The sequence below is a fragment of the Salmo trutta genome, chromosome 4 (genome assembly GCF_901001165.1).
Source record: "Salmo trutta chromosome 4, fSalTru1.1, whole genome shotgun sequence".
NCBI lineage: Eukaryota > Metazoa > Chordata > Actinopteri > Salmoniformes > Salmonidae > Salmo > Salmo trutta.
Window position 1 is genome coordinate 42,068,685 of NC_042960.1, and position 9,879 is coordinate 42,078,563.

General features: G+C 43.8%; 1 protein-coding gene across 1 annotated transcript; it reads left to right on the forward strand.

Moving 5' to 3' along the window:
* The first annotated feature begins 6,147 nt into the window (after positions 1 to 6,147).
* On the forward strand, positions 6,148 to 9,764 carry chst14 (carbohydrate (N-acetylgalactosamine 4-0) sulfotransferase 14). The gene is made up of 2 exons (XM_029750794.1): positions 6,148 to 6,602; positions 8,589 to 9,764. The coding sequence occupies exons 1-2, from the start codon at positions 6,309 to 6,311 to the stop codon at positions 9,414 to 9,416; spliced, it is 1,122 nt and encodes a 373-aa protein (XP_029606654.1). The 5' UTR covers positions 6,148 to 6,308; the 3' UTR covers positions 9,417 to 9,764.
* Positions 9,765 to 9,879: the final 115 nt, after the last annotated feature.

Below are 9,879 nucleotides of genomic sequence, written 5' to 3' on the forward strand. Positions count from 1 at the left end.
CAGGTATGAAATGGAGGGCAACTAAGGTATTTGAGGTTATGGATGAGGATGAGGGTTGGAGCCAAATTCCCTTACTTTAGCAGATACCTGTAGCCTCAAGGCAAGTTTTTAATTGGATTACAAATGTCCCTTATAATGAGGAAGCAAACCTAGTAAGTAGCACATAGCAAGGTGGGCGTGGGGGACAAGGACATAGAATCCATAGGTTCAGGTCAGGGCCTCTAGTTGGTTACAGAATATCAGTTGTTATTGACTAGAGTGCCAATGACGTCTGCAATCCATTACAACAGGGTTGTTATTGTCACATTTACCCCTCTCTTTGTCTCACTCTCTCTTCTCTCCATCCTCTGATGAAAAATATCTGAAGTTTAGCAACCGCAGGTTCCCATGGCAACAGAGTCTTGGCAAATCAGAACCGAAGGAGACGCCAAAGGGATCTACCACCACAAGAGGCTTGTCCCTCCTCACTCCAGGGAAGACTCCACTATCACCCCTGCTTCGCTAACACATACAATTTGACATCACAATGAGATCGACAGGAATATGATGGCCCGATGATGTTCCCTGTCGCCATACTGCAAGTCTTACCATGCGCAAGAATATATCATCTATAAAACCGAGAGCAACAACATCAGCCATAATATGACAGCAGGAGTTGGAGTGAAAAAGAGGAAGATAGAAGGGATCAAACAGAAGATGGACTAAATTGAAGTCTAGACGTGAACATTAGCAGAAGACAGAGGAGAAAAGGTTGGATGGTGGGACAGAGCGTGAGATACACAAAGCAGCAGTCACATGACCAACAGGGTTACACTTACCCTACTGACCACTAGTGAGGTAATAGGCTTCCATCCTGCGCCATGCAATAACAAAAAAACTAAATAAATTGGCCTTTTTTCCCCTCACACTGGCCATCTCACAATGGCACAGTGATGTGAGGCCGGCACTTCATGTGCAAACTGTTTTTAATGTTACCTACTGAAGCATATTTGCATCCTATGAACTTGGAGAATACAGTATAGCATTATTCATTTACCAGGAAGAAATGTAAAATGCTGTTCCATTCAAGTATGATTTAATGTTTTTGGGTGTTGAGCGTTACACCAATTGCGTCAAGAGCAAGCTAACAGTAATTCTATCATTCTACCATTGTGCTCCAGTACTACACATACAGTACATGTACTTTACAATTGACACAATGGATGTTTAAAGAGAAATAGCGTTTGTTACTGTGTAAGAATGCAGTCTTACCTTGCTGCTATTGTGTCTGTGTGCGGAGATACTGTATCTCTATGCGAGTGTTGTGTGTGCGCGTGGCCGTTCAACCTGCCTGCTGTCACTGTGGAACTAGGGCATTACCTGGAGTCAGGTGTCACTGCGCAGATGCAGTGAGGGCTTGAGTGTGTTTGTGTGTGTACCCCTTGCATGTGACAGTGTGTTTTTGTTTCCAAATGTTAAGACTGCAAGTGCACGCAGTGGCTATTTGTTGTGATTGTCGGCACATGGCATCTGCAGTATGTTTGCATGCATATAGAACTTTCTGTGGGACTGTGTGTAGACACGTTCATGTTTAAGTGGCTATGTGGTGTCTCTCTGAGGGAAGGGCGAGAGGAAGGGGTGGTCTGTCGGCCTGTGATAGGAGAGACGCCTTGGTGTCCTGCTGTGTCAGTTGCTGCAAGCCTAAGGAGGCACAAAGTGATACTTTGTTTCTTAGCCTGATCTGCCAGTGCAGGAGGAGAACAGAGTGGCATTTTGTCATTTCAGCTGGCTGACGCACACAAAGCCGATCACTGTGAATGAACTGCAAATGTGCGTGTGTAACTGTGTATGTGTGCCTATTATAGTACATGTGTTACAGTGGGTCCCGTGTTATAGCAGTCTCTCAGAGCACTGCCCTAATGTCAGGAGACCCATCTTGCAGTCTTGAGGAATGCATAGTCTTTGTGGACTCCTTCATAGAGTAGTCTGGTGGAATCATGATGTTGTCAGGGGGTTCTAACAGTCACAAGATCAATTGTATAGGATTATAAAAATCTGAGAGGGTTAGAAACCATTTGGTCTAAAGAGATATCATTGGATGATCATAAAATGATGAGGCTTTATTGGACTGAAATCCAAATGTTATATTAGGGTTAAGCTATACAAGTTTTATTGAGAAATACGTTGTATTGTAATCTGAGATAATGTACAGTAATCTCATCAGATAAAAAATAATTGTATTTGGCTAGCAGACTTCTATCCATCACTATTTCAAAGTTAGAAGGGTCTCCTCCAGCAGCATAATGGGGTGTCGCGTTACAGCCTAATAGGGCTGTATGAGTCACCTATAAAGCCCCTCAGAGCATTGCCAGTATTATCACACTGCAGTCTCATAAGGATATGGTAATGATGGGGCTTTACCAGCCTGGAGGCTGTATAACAGCAGTATAACACATCAAAGACTCACTGCTCTCTGACTGGCTTTATTAATAGAAACTCCCACAAAACACACACACACACACAGGGGAAATGTGAGGAGAAATAAGTCTAAATCATTTAACAATATACGAACAGGGAGATTTATAGGCCAAGATCAACAGCCTGCGGCGATGACTCTCAGTCATACAGTAGCAGCCATTGCTTGTAAATCGTAAAATGTGGCGTTTCATTTGAATGCAAATGTGTATTGATCGGAATGAAATTCCTCCAGTATGACTGGCCTGTTAGATGATGCTTTATGAAAAACTGGTCCAATTCTTATTCAGGAATGTCATGTCCTGATGGATTGAACTATGTGGTGCTACAGGAATTGTGCAGTGTTTGAATAGTGTGATTGGATCGGATGCTGTGGTAAGAGGCTCACGGATAAAACTATAGTGAAAATGGACTAAAAACTATTACAGGAATGGCTCAGATCCATTTATGGAAGAGGAAGCCAGTACTGAATGCAGACAAAAACAACCCTTCATAGAGTAGTTTGTCGACAACGCTGGGAAAACAGGATGCATATCCATTCATTCCATTCATTCATTCCTAGAATTCCCTCGAGGATGCTTTCTGTGACTGCTATTTTAGCTTGAACCAAATCTGTGAAAAACGCACTACCATACTGTACTTACAGACCAGAGGGCCAAATGACAATTTGGACAGACCTGGGAAGGAATCAAGTGATGTAATTACACTGTGTGACACAGAGACATGTCCTCATCCTCCCAATAAGATGCTGTTTGAGCACATTTCCATTTGTCATTTCTTACAGAATATCAACAATACTTTTTGTTACATGTAATGCCTCTCACCATAGATTACAGGGAGTACAAACTGTCTGTATGGCAAAGCCAAATGTATAAACAAACAACATACCAATGGTTTTGACAACGGATTTGATGTCTGTCTATAGCAGGAGACGACTTGACTAAGCTACTGTATCTGAGAAACCACAAACACTTGTCAAAAGCGGAGGACCTTACACCTTGGCAAGGTACCAAATACCAATGCAGTATTTTATGTTCTTTCTAAAAAATAAAAAATGTATCCCCTGCCCCATGAATTATTGACAGCGAAAGTGACGCTTGGGGAAATTGTTTCTCTAGTTTCCACTGCAAAGGGTACAGTACAGACTACAGGGCTACAAAATGCAGCAACTCATTTTGATGACTCCAAACATTCAGTGCTACAGTAGGGGAGGAGCATCCATCTGTCTATGTGCCCACTTATCACCTACCCAACCAGATACATCCATAGACTTATCACCTCCCCAACCAGACACATCCATAGACTTATCACCTACCCAACCAGACACATCCATAGACTTATCACCTACCCAACCAGACACATCCATAGACTTATCACCTACCCAACCAGATACATCCATAGACTTATCACCTACCCAACCAGACACATCCATAGACTTATCACCTACCCAACCAGATACATCCATAGACTTATCACCTACCCAACCAGACACATCCATAGACTTATCACCTACCCAACCAGACACATCCATAGACTTATCACCTACCCAACCAGACACATCCATAGACTTTGAGCAGGGATATCATTATTTTGGCCAAACCACTTTGGTCTCATTTAAGACATGGAAGTAGGCACTCAGAGCTCATTTAGGGTTAGATGTATGAGCTATGAGATATGTAACCCTCTCAGAGGCCTATTGTCAACAATGATCCCCATCTGGGAGACAAACAAGGCTGGGCAGTTTTTTTTTAAGTCTACACATCAAGGCATGGGGGTTTACTTGATCTTCTTATTGCTCATTCTGCAATGAGTAAGCTAATGAGATACTCGAAAGAAGCCAACCATTACTGATATGTAGACAACTCAGCATCAGCCAACTGTATCTTTACTACAGATAAGAAACCTGAATGTAAATTTCTGGCTAAATTCACGGACTAAAATCGAAGGAAAATTGCAATATATAACGGTAAATGCTGCATTGAAGAACGAGGCCAAAATCATTGGCTGAAACACCACAGATCCGATGTTACAACGTTTGAGACAATGATTTCTGTTCTATACATTCCATCTAATATATGGGGACAAGGATCTAAACAATAGTGCGTGAAATGCATAATGGCATCTCTCGGGTCCATGGCAAAATAAGATATGTCACAGGTAGGCCCTACGTCATGGAAGGGATGCAGGGACGGACCCAAGAGAGCGTGGGGGGTCGGCAACATAGTAAAGATTTTCACTATAACGGAGGCGCTGCATTCTTGGTTATATATACATTGCTATAAGAAGGCGCACGTAAGCATGATATTGAGCACAAAGCGTATATCTCTTATGTAATATGTTATCACAAATATGCCTACTGTATATTGAGACAGTAGCCAACAAACGAAAGCTGTAGGGTGAACATCCAATTGATGCAATCATTGAAAATATGATATTGAAAATGACAAATAGCCAATTATCGCCGCAATTCGAGCCACGGCAAATATGTTCACGCATTTATAATTAAATAAAACAACATTGTCCATTTCCAGCGCACAGACACATCTGTAAACGATGGAGCAATCGTCAGCAGGTCAATGAAAATGAGAGGCTGTGACAAGGTCAGCAGCCTATTGAAAATAAAGACACCATTTATGACAAAGAAAATATGCCAGAATAAAGAACAAGCTCCACCACCTTATAAGTGATCTTGTTTCCCCGCAAATCGGCCTTGAAGTTGCCGGCGGCGCCTTGTATCTCCAATCGAACAGCTCTTCGACCCTCTTTGTGTTGCTGATGCTGCGGGTGCTCGCGACAGCCACGCACGCATGGCCAAGCGTACAGACGGCTCTGATGAGAAATAGAGTCCCGCACAGTTGCACGCACGTGAGGGTGTGGCTGGCGGAGGCTGCGCTTGGCACAAAAATCACCCAACGTCCACAAGCGATCTCCTTCCTCTAGGCTACGATGCCACTCTCCTGTTTGTTAAAAATCTAGACCTATATAGAATATGTTCACACACTAGCGGTGGCTATTGATCTAGTATAAATAATGTCTGGATAGGCATAGTATGTGTCTTTGATTTGATTCGGAGTGGAGGTGCTTGTTTGTCATTGACAGTCTTCACGGTCTGTCACAGTGAAGTGGCCTATCACATTCGGTCTGAAAATGATTACTATATTAGTATAGAAAACCTCACTTCAATAAGCCGCAGTGCAATGGATCTCAAATATTAGGCTAAAATGTGATGTGACGAATATGCGCTCTCTCTCTGTATTTATATATGGGGGACATACGTGACACCGTTATTGTTCGTTGGCTGTGGGGCAAGACTGACATGACTGACTTCTTTGTGCATCTTGAGCCAGCCCTTGCAAAAGGACCAATGAGTGGGTGCTTCCACAATTCATGAAGCATAAAGGCCTCCATAGTTGGAGACTATTCCGATGATTTAGCACCATCCTAAAAAATAGGCCTAAAATAATAAAATAATACAAGTAAAATAATACAAAAATGTTACTTCTTTATCAGATCAATGTGCAAAACTGCTGTTGGAAAGACAGACATTCATAATGCAGTCATAAACTGAAAACAGCTGGTTGCAACTGTAGGTAGGCTGGTCTTCCAGTAGGAGTCGGCATAGGATTCGTAAAGTCCTTCCCTGCTCCCCCCAAACCCAGCGGGACAAAATATACTCCACAACTACAGCTCCCACAATCCCCTCTGACGCGTTCTTCTTTTTACAGGAACAGGAGTATTTTTGGTAGTAGCAGCCTACTGAGAATACGATATTATGTGTACGTGGTAGTTCACACACTTTTTTCTCCTCATAAAAACAACATATCACATATCCAACGGACATCATTCAGAGATCGATGATGCCTCCGCGAAACCAAGATTTCGGACTGAAAAAGGCTGGAGGGGCCAGGAGCGGGTCCGTGATAAACTTCAGAAAAACTTTGAACTCCGGCTCTTTACGCCGCAGCTCTGCTGTCTTGCCATCGGTGCTGACGTTCGCCGTGATCGTGGCGTCCGGGGGCCTTCTGCTCATGATAGAGAAAGGAATGCTGAACAGTATGGAGACACCACCACCTCGGGGATACAGCAAGAGGTCAGGCTACCTCAGACAAGCCCGAAATCTTGATCCAGCTGTGGACGCAGAATCCCAGGTAAACTGAAGCCACGGTCTGTAGATGCCCAGTAGCCCACCACTTGATTTGGCTGGATATGTTTTGGAAGAATATGACTTTAAAATACCTTAGGCCGACAAATGTATTCATAACCAAATAACTAAAGGACTTATTACTCCATTAATGTTTTTGTTGTCACAGGATACTTTGTGTAAACAAATAATGTAGGCTATAACTTCAAAGTCATTTTATGTATATAAAAGTACATGATGCCATCTCGTCATGAAATGTTAGGCCTTGCTTGAGCACTACAGATATTTAATACAAATCAAGTGCCGTTTGCCCATGAACATTTCATGGGATGCATTTTCTACATCATTTACATTTTCATAGTGGTCTACTCTAATGGAATGCATATCATAACATGTTGTGTAGGTATTAGATTGACACGAGTGATATTGTATTATTATCTTATAAGTCTTACATAAACTCAGCAAAAAAAATAAACATCCTTTCACTGTCAACTGTTTATTTTCAGCAAACTTAACATGTGTAAATATTTGAACATAAGATTCAACTACTGAGACAAACTGAACAAGTTCCACAGACATGTGACTAACAGAAATTGAATAATGTGTCCCTGAACAAAGGGGGTGGGGGGGGGGGGTCAAAATCAAAAGTAACAGTCAGTATCTGGTGTGGCCACCAGCTGCATTAAGTACTGTAGTGCGCCTCATGGACTGCACCAGATTTAGCCTGTTCTTGCTGTGAGATGTAACCACACTCTTCCACCAAGGCACCTGCAAGTTCCCAGACATTTCTGGGGGGAATGGCCCTAGCCCTCACCCTCCGATCCAACAGGTCCCAGATGTGCTCAATGGGATTGAGATCCGGGCTCTTCGCTGGCCATGGCAGAACACTGACATTCCTGTCTTACAGGAAATCACACACAGAACGAGCAGTATGGCTGGTGGCATTGTCATGCTGAAGGGTCATGTCAGGATGAGCCTGCAGGAAGGGTACCACATGAGGGAGGAGGATGTCTTCCCTGTAACACACAGCGTTGAGATTGCCTGCAATGACAACAAGCTCAGTCCGGTGATGCTGTAACAAACCGCCCCAGACCATGACGGACCCTCCACCTCCAAATCGATCCCGCTCCTAAGTACAGGCCTCGGTGTAACCCTCATTCCTTCGACGATAAACGCGAATCTGACCATCACCCCTGGTGAGACAAAACCGCGACTCATCAGAGAAGCGCACTTTTTGCCAGTCCTGTCTGGTCCAGCGACGGTGGGTTTGTGCCCATAGGCAACGTTGTTGCCGGTGATGTCTGGTGTGGACCTTCCTTACAACAGGCCTACAAGCCCTCAGTCCAGCCTCTCTCAGCCTATTGTGGACAGTCTGAGCACTGATGGAGGGATTGTGCGTTCCTGGTGTAACTCAGACAGTTGTTGCCATCCTGTACCTGTCCCACAGCTGTGATGTTCGGATGTACCGATCCTGTGCAGGTGTTGTTACACGTGCTCTGCCACTGCGAGGACGATCAGCTGTCCGTCCTGTCTCCCTGTAGCGCTGTCTTAGGCGTCTCACAGTATGGACATTGCAATTTATTGCCCTGGCCACATCTGCAGTCCTCATGCCTCTTTGCAGCATGCCTAAGGCACGTTCACACAGATGAGCAGGGACCCTGGGCATCTTTCTTTTTGTGTTTTTCAGAGTCAGTAGAAAGGCCTCTTTAGTGTCCTAAGTTTTCATAACTGTGACCGTAATTGCCTATCGTCTGTAAGCTGTTAGTGTCTTAATGACCGTTTCACAGGTGCATGTTCATTAATTGTTTATGGTTCACCGAACAAGCATGGGAAACAGTGTTTAAACCCTTTACAATGAAGATCTGTGAAGTTATTTGGATTTTTACAAATTATCTTTGAAAGACAGGGTCCTGAAAAAGGGACAAAACTTTTTTTGCTGAGTTTAGTTTTAATGTATTTTTTTCCTTTTACATCTCCCCCAAACCCCATTCAGATTCTCCAGGAGATCCGTAACCGCACCATCCGGACCATGTGTGGTCAGAAGAACATGCCTCACAGTGTGTGGTCCCTGAGCCCCCTGCAGAGGAAAACCCTGCTGCAGCACATCCTGGTGAACGACGAGCACCGCTTCCTCTACTGCTACGTCCCCAAGGTGGCCTGCTCCAACTGGAAGAGGGTTCTGAAGGTCCTGAGTGGGGCTCTAGAGAACGTGGACGTCAACATCAAGATGAACCACAAGAGTGACCTGCTCTTCCTGTCCTCCCTGAAGCCTGAGGAGATCCGCTACAGGCTGAAACACTACTTCAAGTTCATGTTTGTCAGGGAACCTATGGAGCGCCTTCTCTCCGCTTACAGGAACAAGTTCGGGGAGATCAAGGCCTACCAGGAGAAGTACGGTGCGGAGATCATCAGGCGCTACAGAAAGGGCCATGCCAAGGATACAGCAGTGGCTGGGGATGATGTGACTTTTGCTGAGTTTGTGCGCTATCTGCTGGATGAGGATGTGGACCGCATGAATGAGCACTGGATGCCCATCTACAACCTGTGTCAGCCATGTGCCGTGTCCTATGACTTCATTGGCTCCTATGAGCATCTGGAGAGTGATGCGGACTATGTGCTACAGCGTATTAGTGCACCTCCACACGTCCACTTCCCTGAGCGACAGACGTGGTACAAGCCTGTCACCAAGGAGACGCTGCACTATTACCTATGCAGTCTGTCTCAGAAGCTTCTCAGGGAACTCCTGCCCAAGTATATTCTAGACTTTTCCCTGTTTACTTACCCCCTCCCCAACACAACCACTGAGTACTGCAGACATTAACTGCAAGATGGTATTTTATACTTGGAAATGAATATTTTTCTACAGCATCTTGTTACACGTTTGCCATTTCTTTTTTTTTTTATTCTGAGGGAACAAGCAGTATTTTGATAGGTTACTTTTTACATTAGTTGTTACAGCATTGGGAAATATGAATTATGTGTTTGAGTATATGCATAAAACCACTAAAACTCAAAAGGATTTGTATTTTAGAAGGAAAGAGGATATGTTGCTGAATCAAATCAATTAAGAAATTAAACTGTTACCGTCCAATTGCTCTAATTACTGTGCACTCCATCTGGGCTTCAACCAAACATTGACCCAACAAAGTATTAAAGCCCCAATAACACATTTGTATGTTTATTTTGTAAATACATTTTCCTCTACACTTTTATGGGAATCTCTTATGGGTAATTTAAAGGCTGTTGTGTTGTCTCTGATTTTAGGTACAGACGAGTGCAGTGAA